The following is a 22769-nucleotide window of genomic DNA, read 5'->3' as shown; positions in this document are numbered from 1 at the left end:
GTATGTGGCCTTAAAGTGTCCTAACACTGGAAATTGATTGTTTCCTGCGGACTGAATAGTGAATACCTGTACTGAGATTGCAGTCATACAGGATGCGGCCATGTGGGGGGGGGGTGTACTGGTGAATTAAAATGAGCTGAGAGAGGTTTCTGTCACTGACAAAACACACAAGATTGGGCAGCAAAAAACAAAAACATTCATATATGGAACAATTTTTCTTCTTTTTTATCCTTTCTTGGCAAAACTCTGACCACTGAATTTTCAACTAAGAACACAAAATTATTTCTGTATTATTAGTATGAACAGATTAAATTATGCCACTATGAACATTTTTTTTTTTTTTTTTTTTTAATTACAAAAGCAAGTCTGGAACAGTGAAGAGATCATTAAAAGGTAGGGAAAGTGGGAGGAATAGAAGCAGCTTGTCACCTCTTTCTGTGGATTTCATGAAAGAATTTTTTTTTTTTAATGCACATGAAAAAGAGAAGAAGAATATCAGAAAAAACAACAAAACAATGCAGAAAAACAAAAACAAACATACTCTAAAATGGAAACAACCCTAATGACAAAATAAGACTTGCTAAAGTAAAACAAACTGCCTCACTGATAATTTTGCCTGCCTGTCTGCACACAACACCAACACACGGAGAAATAAGCCACAAAGAGAAATAGCTTAATAAGCCAACACAGTGAAATAAGCCAATGACGTTAAATGAGGCTTCTCAAGTTTCTGTAGTTAATAATAAAAATTTTAAAAAAAAAGAAAAATAATTAAAAATCATACGGTGCTAGCATGGGCAAAAAACAGAAGACAAGATTAGGTGGCAGATCTGCAAGAAGGAGGCGGGACTGTTTAAAGGGGAGAAGGGAAGACATGTAAATATATAAATATACACATATATTTATTTACTGGGAGACTGCCCACACACATTACACAGCAAGGAGGGGGTGTAAATATATAAATATATACATGTATTTATTTACTGGGAGACTGCACACACACATTACACAGCAAGGAGGGGGTGTAAATATATAAATATATACATGTATTTATTTACTGGGAGACTGCACACACACACACTACACAGCAAGGAGAGGAGGGGAGAGAGAGAGAGAGAAACAGGGAGACAAAGACTGAGAGAGAGAGAGAGAGAGAGAGAGAGAGAGAGAGGAAGGAATAGAGAAAGAGTGAGAGAGAGGAGGGGGAAAGCCTAACACAGAGAGAGACAGAGAGAGAGAGAGAGAGAGGGAGACAGACAGACAGACAGATGGAGATGCAGATTAAATGACCTTTCTTCTTCCTGTTTGGCAAGCCACTCCTTTATCCTTGTAGGCCTGGGTTGTTTTTTTTTTAAAGTCCAGCTCTGCATGTGGCCTCCTGCCTCTGTCCATCCCGTGACCAATAAATCACACCACCTTGCCCCTCCACTGGCCAAACCTTGCCTTGACCAGTCCTCTTCAAACCTGACCAGTCCTCTTTAAAGGTTACTACAACTATCTCCCCCTGACCAATAAATCACACCACCATCATGGTGACCATGCCCCTCCACTGACCAACTAAAGCCTGACCAGTCCTCTTCAAAAGTTGTTGTTTTTTTTTCCACTCTCTCCCTGTTATTACAACTCCCTCTCTAACTAGAAAAGCCAGCTCTCTGACACATGTGGCAGTGCTTATTAGCAACAGGTTGTGAGGGTTGGAAAGGGATAACAGTTAGGGCCCTTGTGAGGGTAGGAAAGGGATAACAGGTAGAGCGGTTGTGAGGGTTGGAAAGGGATAACAGTTAGGGCCCTTGTGAGGGTAGGAAAGGGATAACAGGTAGAGCGGTTGTGAGGGTTGGAAAGGGATAACAGTTAGGGCCCTTGTGAGGGTAGGAAAGGGATAACAGGTAGAGCGGTTGTGAGGGTTGGAAAGGGATAACAGGTTGAGCGGTTGTGAGGGTTGGAAAGGGATAACAGTTAGGGCCCTTGTGAGGGTAGGAAAGGGATAACAGGTAGAGCGGTTGTGAGGGTAGGAAAGGGATAACAGGTAGAGCGGTTGTGAGGGTAGGAAAGGGATAACAGGTAGAGCGGTTGTGAGGGTAGGAAAGGGATAACAGGTAGAGCGGTTGTGAGGGTAGGAAAGGGATAACAGGTAGAGCGGTTGTGAGGGTAGGAAAGGGATAACAGGTAGAGCCCTTGTAGAGATCCCTTGTGAGGGCAGGGAGGGATAACAGGTGCATCTTAAAAGTAAATTGTGTTCCTGCTCTGTCTTTATTAGGATAAAAGTAGAGTTTGATTTGCATTCTTCAATCATACAGTTGTAAAATATGTAGCTAACAACTGCATATTAAAACACACACCAATAAAATTGAAACCAAAAATCTAAAAAAACAAAAACAAAAGACCAATCAAAAAAACAAAACAGAAAAACCATGGGCAACCACAATATTGTGTATTGACTTTGTGACAAGAACACTCACAAACACACACTGTAATGGATAAAAGTGCACTTGTCCAGACTTCCCAAGCACATACTTAACCTGAAATGTTTATTTTTATAAAGGGGGAAAATATAGCAAAAAAACAAACAACAAAACCCCCATAAATTTGCCAGAAATAGTATCAAACATGTTATATTTAAAAGTTATGCATGATTTTGTAACTTTAAAATGAACATACTTTCTATCAAAAAAAAACAAAAAAAAACAAACAAAAAAACCTACAACAAAACAAAAAACAACAACAACAACAACAAAACCCAGGAAAAGTATATCAGCAGGAAAGACATGGTTTCCTTCCAACCCCAAATATAATTTTTTTACCTGAATTCCCCCCATACAACAGTATACTAAAAGTAGCCTAAAACATGACAGTGGCATCAACAGCAAGCCTCCTATCTGTCACTAATTACAGTTACTGTTGACTGTTGATAATGGGAAAGAAATGATTAAAGAACACCATCACTGTAAATCATATTTTACATGGTACCTAACAGTGACAACAGCCAGCTTCCAATCTGTCACTAATTACAAGTAACTGTCAGCCGTCGACAATGGGAAAGAAATGAATGAAGAATATATCAATGTAAAATCATATTTCACAAAGTACCCAACCACAACAACAGTGACAATAGCCTGGTTCCAGTCTGTCACTAATTAGAGATAGCTGTTGACTGTTGGCAATCACCTCACAATACTAACACCAGTTGTTACAGGAAAGAAATAACAGAAGAATATATCACAAACCATTTCAACAGCAAGTGGGCCAACAGTTTTACAAAGAGAAAGTCTCGGCATCACTATGACATTTAGACAGCAGCGAAGGACCAGGCACACCATGATACTGGCTGGCAGCAGTCTCAGTCAATGTCATCAAGTCAATGGGTCTCAAAGGTGGACTGGAATATTCCTTTTGTGAGACCCAGTGACGCAAGCATTTTCCACAGTTCTGTGAAATGAGCAATTATGCTCCTGTTCCACTTTGGGGGAGCTACTGTAAGAAATAAGGTGTGTGTGTGTGTGTGTGTGTGTGTGTGTGTGTGTGTGTGTGTGTGTGTGTGTTGGCGCGTGTGCAAGGAACTAATCCCCAAAGTGCTGATCCATCCATACAGAGACTCCTGTGTTTTAATTGACACTAGACAGGTATCTTCACCAAGGTGCCCACAGGTCTTGAACAGACCCAATCCCACGTGTTCCAGATGACTCAACAGACTATCAGACTTTGAGACTAAACCAATGGGTCATTTATTGACTTACCAAGCACCTCCATAATCTGCCCTGCTTCTGAGTCTGATTACAACATCAAAGAGACTGATGCAAGCTGTGCCACTATAAGTTCCCTACAACAAGTACAAGGCTGAAGCTAGAGTATTTGATGGCTCATAAATAAACCTCTGTAATCTTCAGCTTATGGTCTAGGATTCTCATGCCTGCCACAGTCATAACACTGAAAGTTCACTCTGTCATGATTGTGATACCCAGGTAATGGAGAGCCTTTTGCGAAATATATGTATATATATCTAACCTGACTGATGATTAACCATAGTAATGTATATATATATATATATATATATATATATATATATATATATATATATATATATATATATATATATAGAAAATAAAATTAAAAAAACACTTCAAAAGTCAGTCACTGAGTCAAACACTGTTACTGTTAGTTACACATTAAACAGATGTTATGTGGGTTGTCAGAGAGAGTAGAACATAACATAGTTTTCTACCCAATACTACTAATAACAAAGAATTAAATTAAAACTTTCTGGTTTTCATCAAGATAAAAAGTAAAAGTTACAGTATTGCAAACATTTAGGTTGTTTAGCATCATTATGATTTTAATTTTGTTATGAATCAAAACAGATTATAATGCAAAACATTTTTTTCATTGTAAAGTTTAGTGAGACAGTGTGATGATATGTCAGCAGATTTTATGGAGAATACATGATTAGCAGAATGTACCGGTATCAATATCATTATTTAAAAACAACAACAACAACAAAAACAAAACAAAAAACAAAAACAAAACAAAAAAAACCCCAACTTAACCCTAAAACAGTAAAAGTAAACTTATTTTACTCCCCTATCCTCTGGCTCTCAGCATCCAACACAACCCTCATTTCCCACACACAAAGTGACATGTCCTTCATCTCACACACACAGTAACATATCCTTCACGAGTTCATCTCTCATACACACAGTAACATATCCTTCACGAGTTCATCTCTCATACACATAGTGACATATCCTTCATCTATCATGCAAAGTGACACGTCCTTCATCTCTCATACACACAATAACATATATCCTTTGTCTCTCATGCACACAGTGACATATCCTTCATCAACCACAAATATACTGATAATAAGTGATATAGTGACATATCTTTCATCTCTCAATCACATGGCACCCCACACACATAGTGACATATCCTTCATCTACCACACATTGACATAGTGACATATCCTTCATCTCTCATACACATAGTGACATATCCTTCATCTCTCAGACACACAGTGACATATCCTTCATCTCCCACACATAGTGACATATCCTTCATCTCCCACACACATATCCTTCATCTCCCACACACAGTGACATATCCTTCATCTCCCACACACAGTGACGTACCCTTCATCTCCCACACATTGTGACATATCCTTCATCTCTCATACACACAGTAACATATATCCTTCATCTCACTCACACATATAGTGACATATCCTTTATCTACTGCACACATAGTGACATATCCTTCATCTCCCACACACAGTGACATATCCTCCAGCTCCCACACACAGTGACATACCCTTCATCTCCCACACATTGTGACATATCCTTCATCTCTCAAACATATAGTAACATATATCCTTCATCTCACTCACACATATAGTGACATATCCTTTATCTACTGCACACATAGTGACATATCCTTCATCTCCCACACACAGTGACATATCCTTCATCTCCCACACACACACAGTGACATATCCTTCATCCTCCTCCCCCTGCACCAGTCATCTCCACTCCTTTATCTCCACAGAAACTGCTTGCACCAATTGAATTTCAAAGCAAATTTACATTCCAGGAATTTGCGAGCCATCAAGTAATCACGCTGACTGCAACCTCCCATCTGCATGGGAGTATGGAAGCATTCAAACAGTGCTGAAGCACCAAGAAGTCTATTTACTGTTTACAGCGCAAAACGGAAGGGAGGAACTGATGAAATTGGCAGATCTGGAAGCATGACTGGAGCGCTGACTTAATAATCATGTAAATGGTAATGGACTCACACACTACTTGATAGTATCAGTATCAGCAGCTCAAAGAGGTGTCAATGCGTTCAGACAAATCCATATATGCTACACCACATCTGCCAAGCAGATGCCTGACCAGCAGCACAACCAAATACGCTTACACTACCTGATTATAACAGCAAATTGTATACAGTGATACACATAGACATGAACATATGCTTAAATGTGCCAATATACACACACATACACACATCAGCAACATAATTTAAACATACCATTGTGTTCAACGTGGATATCATTACGTGGTATATATCTAATTTTCTTCAGTCTTGATACTACATGTGCACAAGCAGCATTCACTACTTCTTTCATTTGTAGTTTCAAACATGATTTACAAAATAATCCACACCCAATGAACTATGTATTAATTTGGATTTTTGTTTGTTTGTCTGGCTGTTTTTTGTTTGTTGGTTGGTTTGTTTTTTACTGACAAAATGAAATGCAGGCAATTTTGACAACTCTGTAATGTAAATTACTATACGACACAATACACACAATGCACAACCTCCTTTTAGGCTTCCTCTTTTCATTCAGGCAAATAGAATTTTAAAACATTATAAAAACAAAAAAACAAACAAACAAATTATGATATCAAACAGCAGATTTATATAATCTATATCAACTTTGATATTGTTGTGAAGATGGGGTGGGATGCTGCATGTTGGGACTTTAACAAATTTCATGAATATGATTTACCATGGCCATTGTTCACAAACATAACAAAACAATACGGGGAGACTGATCCTGAATAGTCACCAACAATGACCTACAATTTTGTCAAAAAACAAAACGAAAACGAAAACAAAAACTATAGTCCAGTCCACAACTGTGACAATTTACTGGGATTTGTCAAAAAGCTAACTCAGATATTCTTCAATCTATTCTATCTTGTTCCTTCATTTATTTGTTATTATAATTATCCTTACCATTATTAATTATTTAGTACAAAAAAATAATGCTTGTTCTTTAAATCGGTTCTGTGAAAGGCAAACGATGAAGAAAGAATTATAATAATCTAATTCCAATTATCATATTCAACGTCCAAAACGCACAAAGACGGTAACAGATGCTGCTTGCGAGGAGAGAGAGAAAGCGAGGGCTTGGGCCCTGCAGCAATGAGAGAGAGAGCACAACCAAAACCAGAATCCGTAGCAGACCGATTCCGAGAGCAAAGAGATGGAACTGAATAAAAACTTGACTCACCAGCCACTGGCGACGGCTTCTTCAGAACACACCACCGACATTTCCACTGCAAAATAAAAGGGAAGAAATGAACCAAACGAACAACTGCGCGAACATTCAGATATTTCATGGCAATTGTTGGTGCTACATACCTTTTTGCCGTCGCGATATTTCACTTTTCCTTCTACCACTGTTGTCGCATCAGCCATGATGGTCCCATGTTCACAACGATGGTTGCAAATTTAACGAAAGCTGTGATTGGCTCATTCCCAAGACTCGGCATGAGTGGAAGGCGAGGAATTCCTTTGGGCAGGGCAAAGGAAGAGAGGCGCGCTTGGTTTGATCTGTCGGCGGCCACTGTACAAGCCTTCAACAGTGGTCGCGTAAAATTTCACAGACTATGTGTGTGTGTGTGTGTGTGAGGAGGGGCTGGGGACTCAGTGTGTCAGTGTGCGTGTGGGGGTGGGGAGGGGGGAGAGGGGAGTAGGGGAGAGTGGGATGGGGGCAGGCGAGGTGCACGTGTGTACAGTGCTTTTATCTATCAGTGTGTGTGTATTTGTTTGCGTGTGTACTGTGTGTGTGTGTGTGTGTGTGTGTTTCACAGTGGGTGTTTGTGTGTGCATGCATACGTGTCACACAGTGTGCGTCTCACTGTGCGTCAGTGTGTGTGTGTGGGTGGGTGGGGGGAGGCGGAAGGGGGGGGGGGCAGTTTGTGTGTGTCACAGCAGTGTGTGTCTCACAGTGTGTGTGTGTGTGTGTGTGTGTGTGTGTGTGTGTGTCTGTGCATATGAGAAAGGTGGCAGAATGGTTAAGATGCTTATCAGTCAGTCTGCCAATAGTATCCATGAAGGTCTGGGTTCGAATCCCGTTCTCACTCTTTGTCCCAAATTGGACTGGAAAATAATGCAACCGCTGAGCGTCTATACAGTCATTCAGATTAGACGATGAATTATTGACGGGAGGTGCGGTCCCCTGTCTTTGCATGGTACGCACTTGGCGCACTGAAAAACCCATCTGTGGCAACAAAAGGGTTTTGTCCTCTCAGTGGCAGAAATCTTTCAAAGACATCTTGAACACTGTAACTTGGGCGCACACAGATATAATTTGTATATACATGCAGTAGCGCGTTTGAGTAATGCTGCTTGTTAGTCATCTGCATGGCAGAGGATGTGGTGCAGCTGCAGATATGGAGTTTACCTTACGCAAAAAAGCCTCTTTGAACTAAACTGTATTTATTCATCAGTGCATGTATACCTACTATGCCACAGTCATTGCGTGTACATCTACATATGCATGCATATAAGTATAGTGTGTGTGTCAGTGTGTGTGTGTGTGTGTGTGTGTGTGTGCCGGTGTGCATGTGTGTGTGTGTGTGTGTGTGCGTGCGTGTGTGTGTGTGTGTGAGTGTGTGTATGTGTGTATGCACTGTGTGCGTGTGTGTGTCTATGTCAGAATATGCCTGTGAGCGCGCGCGCGCGCGTGTGTGTGTGAGAGAGAAGGTGTGTGTGTGTGTGTGTGTGTGTGTGTGTGTGTGTGTGTGTGTGTGTGTGTGTGTGTGTAACAGTCAGTGTGTGCGTGTGACGGTGTGTTTGTGTGTGTGTGTGTGTGTGTGTGTGTGTGTGTGTGTGTCAGTGTGTGTGCAGTGTGTGTGTGTGTGTGTGTGTGTGTGTGTGTGTGTGTGTGTGTGTGTGTGTGTGTGTGTGTGTGTGTGTGTGTTTAAGTGCATTGTGTGTGTCAGTGCGTGTGTGTGTGAATATGTATGTGTGTGTGCGGTGTGTGTGTGTGTGTGTGTGTGTGTGTGTGTGTGTGTGTGACGGTGTGTGTGTGTGTGTGTGTGTGTGTGTGTGTGTGTGTGTGTGATGTCAGTGTTGGAGATCGAGACTGAGATAAAGTGCATGGTTCACTTCCTGAATAAAGCACTTACGCTCATAGTCAGTTCAAGACTCAACTGTGGCTCTTGTCAGTGTCACGCGTAAATTTATGCACACTCACATGCGCGGACGTCAACTTCTTCTACACACACACACACACACACACACACACACCGTGGCACCACCCACGCAGGGTATACGTTGCGGCGACGGCCGCAAAAGATGGTTAAAACTGACATTTAAAAACTGGGGAAAAAGAAAACAAGAGACACAGACACTGACTGACACAGACACAGACACTGGAGAGCGCACGCGCACTAAACGGCACGAACACACACCGTGACACACACACACACCATGACACACACACACACACACACACACACACACACACACACACACACACACCGTGACACACACACACACACACACACACACACACCGTGACACACACACACCATGACACACACACACACACACACACACACACTGCACACACACTGACACACACACACACACACCATGACACACACACACACACACACACACACACACACACACACCGTGACACACCGTGACACACACACACACACACACACACACACACACACACACACACACACACACACACACACACACACACACAAAACCACACACACACACACACACACACACACACACACACACACACACACACACACTGGTAGGGGAGAGGGGAGGGAGGGAGGGAGGGAGAGAGAGAGAGAGAGAGAGAGAGAGAGAGAGAGAGAGAGAGAGAGAAGAGGGGGAGTAATAAGGGGCATAACCATGAAATCAGCCAAATTGTTGACCAGTACCGCTGCTCTCCCTTGCAAGAGAAACTGGACGTTTGAGATGAACGTTTCAGCTCATAAACACAAACCTGCTCCACACCGGAAGTAAGCACACACTGTAACAACATGCACATGTGAGATTATGTTAGACCAAAGTGAACATTAACATCGGCACATTCTGCTGTATCGAAGAGCTTGCACCATACTTCACCGCTGAGTGACTCGGCTTGTATTGCTGCTGCTGCTGCTCCTAGTGCTACTGATGGAGTCTCCCGTCGGACCGACGGATAAGTAGGCAGGCTGGCTTATCAGTCGGTGTGTGTCCTCACATGGGAGAAGAGGCCGATGCGCAGCACTTCCCACCGGTGTTGCAAGTGAAAACGTCTCCAGAAGTTGAGCCCTGCTTCCTTCGCTCACGCTTCTCCTTTATGGCCAGCGTTCGGCTCTTGTTTTCAAACATCTTTATGCCGCTAGAGCACAGCATCCTCCAGCGAGGGCGGTCAAGGGCATCAGTTTCCCAGGAAGCGATGTCTATGTTACATATAATAGGATGTTCGGGATCCCGTGCTGTCTGTCATGCAGACAACGTGTCCTGTCCAGCGTAGCTGGCACTGGATCAGCAGGCTTTCGGTTCGTTCAGACAGTAGCCTTGTTGCCTGACCACTGAGCACAGGTGACCTTTTTCTTTTATTTATTTATTTTTTAGTGACGCTGAAAGTCCCACAGGTGCAGGTACTGCCACGTTAGTACTACTACTACTTATGATAATAATGTTGGCGCAGTGTTGTCGTTGTTATTGTTGTTGTAAGGTTCGTTCATTACACCCAGACAGAACAATGGTAGGTTTTTAAACACTCCATTCATTTATAGGCTACATTACAAAGAGGTTCACACAGAAATAAGGTGGAGACAGCCGGACCGATACTTTAAGCTACAGTACAAAGATGTCCACAGTACGAAGAGGTCCATACGGAAGTAGATCACAGAGTAATGATATACATATATATCTCTGTGTGTGTGTGTGTGTGTGTGTGTGTGTGTGTGTGTGTGTGTGTGTGTGTGTGTGTGAGTGTGTAGATTGATGGCCTCCGTCGGCTACGCGTCCGCCTTGGAAGCGAGACTGAGAATCTGAGCGCGCTGGTTCGAATCACGGCCCAATCGCCACATGATATTTTCTCCCCTTCCACTAGACCTTGAGTGGTGGTCTAGACGCTAGTCATTCGGTTGAGACGATAAACATAGGTCCCGTGTGCATCGTGCACTTAGCGCACGTCAAAAGAACCCACGGCAACAAAATGGTTGTCCATGACAAAATTCAGTAGAAAAATCAACTTTGATAGGAAAAACAAATAAAACTGCACGCAGGAAAAAATACAAAAAAGTGGGTGGCGCTGTCAGTGTAGCGACGCGCTCTCCCTTGAGAATGCAGCCCAAATTTCACACAGAGAAATCTGTTCTGACAAAAAAGAGAAATAGAAACATCTCTCTCTCTCTCGTTACTTAAAACTTTATTTTCATATATTCAACGTACATGTCTTCATCAGTAACACAAATTCAAAGAAAAGACAGCGTGTCTTCTAAGTGATTACACTGTACTTAGAAATAACCGAATAAGGACACATAAAATTCAGAAAATACTGGGGAATCCTTTAAGGATTAAATATTAGGACTCTACAAAGACTTTCAAATTCATAATTCGTCCACAGAAGCGCTCCTGGTGAGACACTGGCTGAAAAGAACGATAATACTAGTATTAAAATCTTTTATGCTGTTCAAGCGTTCTTACGCAGGTGGATTTTCCTGCCCAAGTCGAGGCTGCAGAGGAATTGTGCAATGTTTTAATCGCGAGATGAACATGTAAGAACAATGAGGCCAGGGGATCAAAGGATTAACAAACAACAAAAAGTGATAATTCTCTTCACCCGCAAGGTACACAACTGTAAGTCAATGCTGCTTATGCTACCGATTTCTAAGCACAGAAGTATACAAAAGGTAAACTGGAACAAACCTAGATACTTGTGCATGCTGAATCGGCAGCATAAGCAGCATTGACGCGAAGTTGTGCCCCTTGTGGTTGAAGAGAGTTGCGACTCTTTGTTATTCGTCAATCCTTTGCTCTCCTGGCCTCGTTGTTCTTTCATTTTGAGTAAATATCCAAAGAGGTCCATGTGTGTTTTTTGTTGTTGTTGTTTTCTGTGTTGTCAAGATTACCGGGGCTGATCTACCTTCTCTAGAAGACATATATAATAAGCGGCTACTCCAAAAAGCAAAATCAGCCACGGGACGAATCACATCAAGCTTTTGGGATTTTCGAGATGCTCCCATCTGGTCGACGGTACAGAAGTTTTAGGACGAAAACCAATCGCTTCGCCAATAGCTTTTCCCCTAAAGCAGTCAGTGCCCTGTCTCTCGAACCGAGATCCAGTATGATAAATAGAATTGCGCAATTAACAATGCATCTACCTGAATATCTAGTCATCAACCCCATTCACATGTAATATGCATTAACTTGAAGAAAACACAGGTCATGGGACAAGATGTTGACACTCCCCCAGCCATCAGCATCAATGACCATGAACTGGATGTCGTCCACGACTTCGTTTATCTGGGCTCAACTATCTCAGACACCCTCTCACTTGACGCTGAGCTCAACAGGATAGACTGACAAAGAAAGCATGGAACAACAGCAAGCTGACTGAGCACACAAAGATCGAGATCTACAGAGCCTGCGTCGTGAGCACCCTCCTGTATGGCAGCGAGTCCTGGACTTTGCGTGCCCGACAAGAGCGAAAGCTCAATGCTTTTCACATGCGTAGCCTCCGACGCATCCTGAACATCACCTGGCAGGACAAGGTCCCAAACAACACTGTCCTGGAAAGAGCTGGATGCACCAGCATGTACACGCTGCTGAAACAGAGACGTATGCGCTGGCTCGGCCATGTTCTGCGCATGGACGACGGACGGATCCCTAAAGATCTCCTCTACGGAGAACTTGTGCAGGAAAACGTCCCACAGGCAGACCACAGCTGCGATTCAAAGACGTGTGCAAGAGGGACCTAAAGGCCTTGAACATCGACCAGAACAACTAGGAAGCAACAGCCCTCGAACGGTCAGCCTGGAGACAGACTGTACAGAAAGGTCTTTCCAAGTTCGAAGAGACACTCGCTCAGCAGCACGAGGAAAAAAGAATGAGAAGAAAGGCTGCAGCCCAGGCAGACAGACCAGCGTCAGACTTCATCTGTGCCCTCTGCCACAGGGACTGTCATTCCCGCGTCGGACTGGCCAGCCACACCCGACGCTGTACCAGAATAAACACCTAGAGCGCAACTCCATAGTCTTCCGAGACTGAAGGATGCCTACCATACCTGAAGATCTAGTCATCAACCCCATCCACATGTAATATGCAGCTTCTGTTCAAACGTGTGTGTGTGTGTGTGTGTGTGTGTGTGTGTGTGTGAGATAGAAAGAGAGAGAGAGAGAGTTTGTGTGTGTGTGTGTGTGTGTGTGTGTGTGTGTGTGTGTGTGTGCGCGCGCGCGCGCATATGTGGTGTGTGTGTGTGTGTGTGTGTGTGTGTGTGTGTGTGTGCAGTGCGTGCATGTGTGAGTATGCACAAGTTTTTATATTGATATGCACTTGTATGTATCCTAATTTCTACTGTATCTGTGTTTGTGTATGATTTTCGATTTATGTTCGTAACTTGTTATGTACTAGCCCCCCCCAATATTTCTTGTGACCCCGGTACACTTGGTAATAAAGACATATTCTATTCTATTCTATTCTAATCTATTCTATTCTGTGTAACATATTCAGGATAAAAAGGGCTGTGCCAATCTTCCTTAACAATGTTAATTTGTGTTTGCACATTTCTTCTGTCGTAGTTGCTGTGTGTTATTTTCCCTTGCAACACCTGTGGGAAGTGCTGCGCATCCAGAATCGGCCTCTTCTCCCATATGAGGACACACACCGACAGATGAGCCTGCCTGCCTACTCATCCGTCGGACCGACGGGAGACTCTATCATCAGTTGCTGTGTGCACATGTCAAATGATCGGTATAAGAACATGATCCCGGATCTTCCTTTTGTGAGGAAGTGTCTGGGTTAGTTCCAAAGTACCTTTTATTTACCTGTGTGTGTGCTAGCTGAATGGGTAGCATGAGCCTCATTGACTTGAAGTTGTGAACCATGAAATGAAACTGTGTTGGATTTTGGCGCCTTTGAATTCTGACATGGCCTTGTGAGATAAATGTGGAGACTGTTCTAAATTCTTAAGTAAACAAATTTCCAAACTGAGCACAAAAAAGTGCTTTAACTCCTTTGACTTCAAGACAAGAATCCAATTTGTAAAAATCCTCTGTGTGTGTGTGTGTGTGTGTGTGTGTGTGTGTGTGTGGTGTGTGTGTGTGTGTGTGTGTGTGTGTGTGTGTGTTTAGTAGGTTCAGGAAACACCTCGTAATATGCCCGACATTTTCCATCACCGAAATAGAACATCGCTGCTTAAAAATGTAGTTAAGACAGCCACACGTGTAAAAAGCATACACAGAAAACGAGACTACGCGGAAGTTTCAGCTGCCATTAGCATAAAAAAACAAGAAACAGCCGGGGGTGCCATAATGTTCGTACATTGTACAGTCTTATCCACCGCACTGAGAACTGGGCATGAATAAATGACTGAATGAAAAAAAAAAAGAAGATAAAAATTGAAGAAAACCGTACATTCAGATATCTACATCCTTTAGCACGTTCACAGCTTGCACACAAAAACAAGAATAGAAAAGATAGGCGCCTAACGTGTTCTTCCTAACATAATAATAATCTATTCGATACTACAATTAGTTACTATAATTATTAGTGAAAGTCTTCAGGCCTGCCATGGCGGAAAGTATCAAAAGAAATATTCGAAAAAAAAGTGTTTCGTCAAAATAAATGATTTCTTCACAACATAGCATCACACAAACAATGTATTCTCAGTGCTCCTACACAAGACCTTCCGAATCTTCCAGAGTCAGACGCAAACGTTCCCAGAACATTGGATGCTGCTCTTCCTCGTCCTCCCACTCCACGTAAGTGGTGGTGCGTAAGACGGCCATCATGGCGCCCGTCATGTCACGTGACCCCACGGTTTGCAGCGCCACGATGACGAGGACGTCATCCCGTTCCATGACGCAGGTCTGACAGAACTTCAGCTCGAACTGGCACCACTCGCTGCGGGCGAAGGAGGGCGAGAAGACCAGGAGGATGCGCTCGCTGTCCTCCACGCAGTCCGAGATGTTGTCCACGATGTGTTTGCCGGGCACGAAGTCCCGCTGGTGGACGCACAGCCGGAGCCCCCACTGCCCTTCCAGGATGGGGATCAGCTGGTGGTCCACCCAGTCCATGTTCTCCTCGGCGTAGGACACGAACAGGTCGTACCTGTACCTCCGCCGTTCTCTCAGCAGCCGTCTGTGCTGGCGGGTCCGGCACGCCTCGTACAGCCACAGACGCACGTGCCAGCGGAAACGGAAGAAGAGGGAGAAGAGGATGAAGAAGAGGATGAAGACGCAGGTGATGGAGATGGTGAAGGCAGCGGCGTCGGAGCCCAGCATGCACGCCTGTAGGGGAGTAGAAGGAAGGTGGCATTAATGAGTAGGTCTGCGTGATCATGGTTGTGATCATCATTGTCTGAGCTTGCTCTCGCTAAGTATATCCCCTAATGGAACAAAACACACTCTGTCCGGTAGCTACGCTGACATAACATGAAATAATCATTCACACATAACTGGGAGTTTAAGGATATGGTGACAGGTTTCTCCGACCACAAACCTATGCCAGCACAACGACAATGGAGTAAGTATGAAAAGGAAGACAGGAAAGAAAGACACAAATCACAACCATAGTGCATACTGTTCCATGCAACACCTTCCCTGTTTCCTAATGGTGAAAAAAAATCTAAACAAGCAACAACAAAAAAACAGAAACAAAAAAAAACCAAACAGCAAAAACACACAAAAAAACAAACAAACAAACAACAACAACAAAAAACAAAAAAAAAGAAACAAACAATGATACAAAATTTCTGATTCAGAGAAGGATTGACATGAAACTCTTCTGACCTATCCCATGCCAGTCACTGCACAAAGTGTCATACTGTGCCACCACATTATTACTTTTTTTCATGTCTCCCAACGGTGAAGACAACAAGACAAGACAAGACAGGCAAGGCCTTCAAGACTCACTTCTGATACACTCTTTATCCAATGAAGGAATCGTGAGAGAGAGAGAAAAAAAAAATCGTAAAAATGCGTTCTGTTTTAACATTATCAAGCTTTGGAAAAAAATGAGAAAAAAAGAAAGAAAAAAGAAGCAATGGAAGGAGATTGAACTAAACATCAAGCAAGCAGACTTCCTCCCAGCGCGACAGAACATCTGCTTCAAGGAAGCCAAAATTTATATTTGAGCTTGTATTTTTTAGCGCTAAAACTGATTACTGTATTCGAGGTGATGACACCCACTAAATCAAGTTATTTTTATGTGTCTCGATTATTCAAGATTTTTTTTTTTTTTTTTTTTTTTTTTTTAAATTTCGCTGCAAATAAGACTTTGCTATAGCCTAAGGCACACCGCAATATGTAGCCATTTTCTCTTGATCCGCGCGGCAGTCCAGTGTACACAACGACCTTAGGAAACAGAGGTGCCGTCGATTCAATTCGTTTTTAACGTTCATTCTAAATAATTCAGTATCCACTTAAATCATTCATATCAAGTAAACACGTCGATGGTGCAGCTAGGGTGACTGAATGTGTTTTGTCCAGAATATGCATTTCTTTTCTTTTAATTGCGTACAAGAAAAACGATATCATGACGTCTTCCAACCCAAACATACGTTCCGGCAACTGGGAAGAGTTCAGTTCTAAATTTCTGGATCTGGAGTCTCAACGAAATAAACTGTCATTTATCCGGAAATACGGCATATCCGGAAGACCTACAACCTATCATTGGCATTATTGTAAAGACGTTTCTCCCACTATGTCTAATCTAAATTTGGTATTGGCAGTTATTACCAGAGAAAATGGATTTGTTAAAGTTTAACACACACACACACACACACACACACACACACACATATATATATATATATATATATACAACCGAACACCGGGTTATAACATAGTCACTTAGTTTACATAAGTGAACAACAACAACAACAACAAAAATCGTTTGATGCTAATATCGTCCAAGAAAGGAAATGTCAGATGAATTTTTCCTGAAAACCAATCCGTTGGTCAGCAAATCAGTCAGTCAGTCGGTCAGTCAGCCAGTCAATCAGTCACTCTATCATTCAGTCCACTAGTCAGTCCAATCAAATACTTTGTGCCCGTATGACCCGAGACGAACGATTCGCAAGTGACAATTCTCAGTGGGTGTGGTCGTACAGTGGGTGTGAATCACACACTGAATTTCACCTCAAATCCAATCTCCACATTACTGATTGACCAACTTTGTGCATCCGTGAAACAACTTCGTTTTTCTCCATCAGCTGGCTGTCAGTCGTGGCTGTTGTTCAGCCAGTAACTTGTGCTGACACTTCAGCAGATGTTCATCAGACTGTAACATTTATCACTGACACCACTGAAATACATCTTCCAGGAGCCAAATGGTTTGCTTTCATGTGTCCACAGCTTGGTGGATCAGTGATTGAAATTTTAGTTTAATTCTTAGCTATGACTATGATGTGTCCCCCTACATCAGGAAACACCACATCACCTGTTCATTTAAAACGAAGTTCGGCAGAGTAAGGTTGTTCATGTTATTGCAGGGGTAGCCAGCTCTCGTGTGGTAATCGATAAAAATGAGGGGGTTGGCTTTCATCCAGCTCTGGAACCACAGAATGTTACAGTCACACTGGAAAGGGTTGGCAGATAGGGTCAAGGTCTTCAACCTGTAAAAAACAAAACAAAACATATATATATATATATATATATATATATACTCAAGCACTCTCTCTCTCTCTCTCTCTCTCTCTCATTTGCATTGTGATTATGTGCATGTGTTTTGCCAAAGTGTTTGAGTGTGTCCGAATGTCTTGTCTGTACTTCTGCAACTCTTTGTTACGTTTGTAAATACTTTGATTAAATTATCTCATTACCCTGAGGGCTGGATGTATACTTACTCAACTTCCCTCAAGAAAAAAAAAAAAAAGAAAAAGAAAAGTTCGTTCGTTGGTTGGCTCGTTTACTCTTTCTCTCACTCTCTTTCACTCTCACACACGTCACACACACATGCACGGAGAGAGAGAGAACGAACGAACGAACGAACGAATCTTTTTAATGAGGGAAGTGGAATAAGCATACATATGCTTTCTTACATCCAGCCCTCAGGGCAAAAAGAAATGAAATCAAAATGTTCACAAGATAACAAAGGGTTATAGAAAAACATACATGAAATTCAAATACACTCAATTGCACAGTAGCATTTACAAGTACATAATCATGATACCTGCATTAATGACAACAATGTACATGAATATGGTAATGAGAGAGATAGAGTGAGTGAGTGAGTGAGAGAGAGAGAGAAACAGAGGATGAATGAATGAATGAAGGAAGGAAGGAATGAATGAATGATAAATGAATGAATGAATCTTATTTCCGATAGCACCAGAGCAAGCAAACAATTGCCCCCTCCAGCCCTCGAAAGGGAAAAACGTCCAAAGAAAAGGTAAGAAAAGAGAGAGAGAGAGAGAGAGAGAGAGAGAGAGAGAGAGAGAGAGAGTCAACGTCTGTGTAAAGGGTAAATGCATGCCGTGCACACAGACAATGACCAGGAGCACTGTCTGCCTCATTCGTTCCATTGCGCTGCTTCCGTTTCAAGATCGTGCTTTTTCGGGGTAGGTATGGAGAAAAACAGAGAGAGAAAGTGGTAAAGGATAGGGGAGGGAGGGAGAGAGAGAGAGTCACAGAGAGACAATTAGAGAGAAAGAGAAAGACATACAGGCAGACAGACAGATAGACAGCAGATAGAATCAGAGAAGCATAGGGAAGAGACAGAGAGCGACAGAGCCTTTGACAAAGACTCAGACTTGGATAATTTATTTACGACAAGGGTACCATATGATCAGGGAGGGACGGGGGGAGGGGGGGGGGGATAAAAAGTCACCATCACGTCACAACTATCATGTCTGAACATTTCAGAGCGAATCACACGATTAATACATCAGATGGAACTGTCTCATTTGATTGAAACAAAAACGATACAAATAGTGTACCAAACACGTAACATACAACAGTGTCATAATCCGACGATCTCGTCAATAAGCAGAATGGAAATAAACCCAAAATCAGATATAATATTTATTCTAAATATATCTTTCAGGCATACAGACAGACAGACAGGCAAACAGAAAGACAGAAAGAAACGAAGAGAAAATTTTCAAATGTATGAATACCTTTCGCGAAGCTGAGGACTGAAAGTTGTTTTGGAGATAGTTGTGATGGAATTGTGGTCAATCTGCAGGTCGGTCAGACGAGGAAGCTGGTCAAAAGCGCCGTCAGGAACACTAGTAAAAGCGTTTCTATACAGAGACAATACAGTCAGGTTTTCCAGGCCGCTAAACGTCTGGTCAGATATCTTCTCCATCTGGGCTTGTCCTAGATCTAATATCCCTAGAGAGTACTTCATGGGACTGAGCAAACGACGGAACTTGGAGTCTGACACTCCTCCAAAAGTGTTGCCCCGCAGACCCAGTCTCCAGAGGTTCGGACATCCACCAAAGGCGTCCTCGTCAATGTCAGACTTGGAGAAATCCACCTGGTTCAGATGAAACGTGACGTACGTCACCTTGGAGTTGTTGACGAAGAACTTATGGATTTTTCTTATTTTGCCTTCCATTTCCATGAGCTTCAGTCCTGTCAAGGAGGGAAAGCGTGCCATTGAAAACATGTTGCTTGGGAAAGACAGAATTCGGTTGTAACTCAAAGACAGGAAGGTCAGGCTGGGCAGACAGACAGGGTCAGCGATGCAGTCGATCATGTTCTGGTCTAACCTCAGTTTTGTCAGTCTGGGGAACAGAGACCCGGATGATGAACAGGTTCTGGGAAAGTCGAACAAACGATTGGCTTCCAGACCCAGCTGATCTAAAGATGGCAGGAAAGCTGTCTGGAGATCATAGATCTCATTATGCCAGAATTTTAGATATTGTATGTGTCGGAGAGGCTGGAAAACAGACATATTCAAGGAAGGAATTTGGTTCCAGCTGAAGCCCAGTTGATTTGTTTTAGACTTTCTGGCTTCACGAAAGGCATCACTGGGTATAGCACCAAGCCCCAAGCAGCCAAGGTCAAGCGACACACCACCTTGAACAGACAACAGAGTGGGCAGATCCCTGTAGGTCAGGTAGTTCAGACCTCCCAGATATAGCATCCTCAGTCTGTGCAAGCCACGGAAAGCAGCGGCGGAGAGGTAGCCCAAACCGTTGCTGAACAGATCAATCTCCTCCACGTCTCTGGACACGTTGGAAAAGAAACGATCATCTGGAATGGACCGCAGCCTGTTGTTGGACAAGTTGAGATAGCGGTAGGACTCCAGGCCCACGATGGGAACAAATGTTAGGTTTTGGGAGGAACAGTCCACAGTGATGTTGTTGCAAGTGCACCGATGGTCACTCAAGCACGAGGAAGTGTTATTCAAAAACGCAAATAAGTGCATCCGGTGCCAGCACTGAACCGTCTGTTCATCACATTTCAACACCGTTCCAGAGATGAAAAAGACGCTTGCTGAAACAGTCACCATGGTGCACCACTTCATTTTAACCAGCAGTGACATCCAGAACACAAAATACACGCTTTGAGAAAGTTAGCTGTTGAGAATAGAGAACTACAGTTGTGTGTGACAACTGCAATGATCTGATAATACACTGAGGTGTGTGAGCTGGACGGCAGTATGTGAAAGGGGACACAAGATCTTTGTCAACGGGAAAAACCACACGAAACTTAATCACATGATATCTAGTGTGCATACACACTTCCTGGTCATAGCTTTTTGGTCTAAACTACCGGGAGCCAATTCACCTTCCCAAGCCTAGTACACCCCCCCCCCCCCCCCCCACCCCCCCCCTCTCCACCCAGGCCCCCCTCCCGTCCCCACATATAGAATTTAATCTCCACTCAACTCTTTTCTTTCTCTTGCTGTCAGTGAGTCAGCAACACATGTTCAACCCAGGGATGAATACAAAACGCTCCAGTGCTTTCACACAGAGAAATTTGTTGTGATAAAAAGAAATACAAATACAAATGTCTTTGCCCACTCAAAAACTAACACGGTGTAACAGCCTCAATCTGCTCCCCCAGCTGATGTTTACCCCGGGGTCATTCTGGGCTAGTTTCGAATGAATCCCAGGGTAATTTATGGCTAGCCATGATCACCACCACCCCTCTGCAACCCCCTTCCCGCCGTTCTTGGCGAATCTATAGTAACCCTACCCTCTCTCCATTAAAACTTAACGGAAACACAAATAGGGATATTTAACGTTTATAGCCTATATTCAAGTTCCTCACCACTATACAGTGGCGAAAGTAAGGGAAGGTGTAGGTCTGGGCTATACCATACTGAGACTTGTCAACCTTATGATGTGGTGGAAGTACGGGAAAGCAGTTGCTCTGGACTAGCTTGGGCAGCTATCATACTCATCACATCCTTAATCTGGCGAGATATAAGTAAAAAGGAATGGTCAAATGGGACTAGTTTGCACTGATCCCCTTTCCTCAGCATCAAGGTATGGGGGAAGTACGGGGAAAGGCAGCTGTCAGCTAACTTTTACTGACCCTCCTGCCCTTCCTTCCACATTACATGAGGGGAAAAAGGTGAGTGGCTCCTCTCAAACAGCTTAGAATTGCCTCTCTCCCCTACCAGCTGCTATGTGGAAACAAATAGTACGAGGGTGCCCTTCTGGGCTGGCTTCCTCCCGACTACAACGTGGTGGATATAAAGGAAGAGGGTGTTTCTAAGGGATTACGGACTTTCACCACCTGGACGTTTGCCTTCTAGAGCCTGACCACCACTCTCACCCCTTCCTACCACATTTCGTTTGGGAGCCGCTTTCGGTTCACACTTCAGGTTTCTTCGCTGATGGACCAGAGTGAACAACCCTCCTCCCCACTGGGTGTTAAATCTCGACTGGTGGACTTAAGGTCAGGCCTGACAAGGTCAATTTTACTCCGGGTGTCATTCCAGCAACGTCTATAAAGATTGCTGAGATAAACCAGGATTAGCCTGAATCAAAACCGGGACAAAAAACAACAAAAAATAAGGAGGAAACAATTAACAAACTCCAAAACAACGTCCAAACAGCATTACAGCCTCGCCTTGAATGACTCCTGTATGTATGTTGAGGGGTGTCAAATCCAAGTACGGGGTGAGGGCGAGGGTCAGTTCTGAGAAGATGAAATCTATCCCCGAGGTCATTCCAGGATAGTCTAAACAAACCCCGGGTAAAACCCATGGGGGTAGGAATAGGTTGCTGCACCTGTGCTCTCCATTTCCCTGCTCAATTCACAGTTCACGGAAGTCTAACGTGCCCACCGCACCGAAACTTGACAGACATTGTTGAATGCTCTCCCATTCTCTCGATGTATCTGTCTGTCAGTCTGTCTGACAGTCTGTCTGTCTCCCTCTTTCTGTGTGTGTGTGGGTGGGTTGGTGGGGTAGGGAGTGAGTTGCGCATTGCCAGTGCTGGAAGAATTTAAGAAAGCAAACTGGTGACAGATCAGAACGTCAGTTTTGACAGGAATCTGCAATTAGCGTTGTTTGCAATTAGACCATAGGATATTTTGACGTGAGTCCATTTGCGAACGATGCTGCACAGTTACTGAGCACTCTCTAAAGGGTGTGTTTGTGTGCGGTGTGGGTGTGGGTGTGTGTTTAAATGTACGTTTGTGTGTTTGTGTGCATGTGTGATCAGAACCAACGAGACAACAGAGTATTGCGATATTCCAGTGAAATGTTATGTATAATGAGTTAAAGCTCCTGTTTTAATTGTCTACATGTATCCAAAGTCATCGTTCGCAATTAGACTTGCCCCTTCACATTTACCCTCATGCACCCCTGTTATTTCGAACTTCGACAAA

The 22769-nt window shown here is 43.2% G+C and overlaps 2 protein-coding genes across 3 annotated transcripts in view; both read right to left on the bottom strand.

The window, feature by feature from the left end:
• LOC143280045 (uncharacterized) overlaps positions 1-7200 on the bottom strand; it is a 54790-nt gene extending 47590 nt beyond the window's left edge. The window contains exons 1-2 of the mRNA XM_076584565.1: positions 7144-7200; positions 7013-7058 (exon numbers count right to left, since the gene is read on the bottom strand). Coding sequence (XP_076440680.1) covers positions 7013-7058; positions 7144-7200 — 103 coding nt within the window. The remainder of the gene's footprint in view (positions 1-7012; positions 7059-7143) is intronic.
• A 6040-nt stretch (positions 7201-13240) lies between these two features.
• LOC143291887 (toll-like receptor 2 type-2) overlaps positions 13241-22769 on the bottom strand; it is a 15394-nt gene continuing 5865 nt past the window's right edge. The window contains exons 1-3 of one of the 2 annotated variants that reach the window (XM_076602022.1): positions 19094-20653; positions 17416-17590; positions 13241-15263 (exon numbers count right to left, since the gene is read on the bottom strand). In XM_076602022.1, the coding sequence (XP_076458137.1) occupies positions 14649-15263; positions 17416-17590; positions 19094-20469 (2166 nt within the window). In that variant the 5' untranslated portion in view covers positions 20470-20653 and the 3' untranslated portion in view covers positions 13241-14648. Of the gene's footprint in view, positions 15264-17415; positions 17591-19093; positions 20654-22769 lie in introns of those variants that run through there. The other variant, XM_076602030.1, reaches the window with a different exon arrangement.

The sequence above is a fragment of the Babylonia areolata genome, chromosome 1 (genome assembly GCF_041734735.1).
Source record: "Babylonia areolata isolate BAREFJ2019XMU chromosome 1, ASM4173473v1, whole genome shotgun sequence".
NCBI classification, from domain to species: domain Eukaryota; kingdom Metazoa; phylum Mollusca; class Gastropoda; order Neogastropoda; family Buccinidae; genus Babylonia; species Babylonia areolata.
This window is presented reverse-complemented; position numbering and strand designations above follow the sequence as displayed.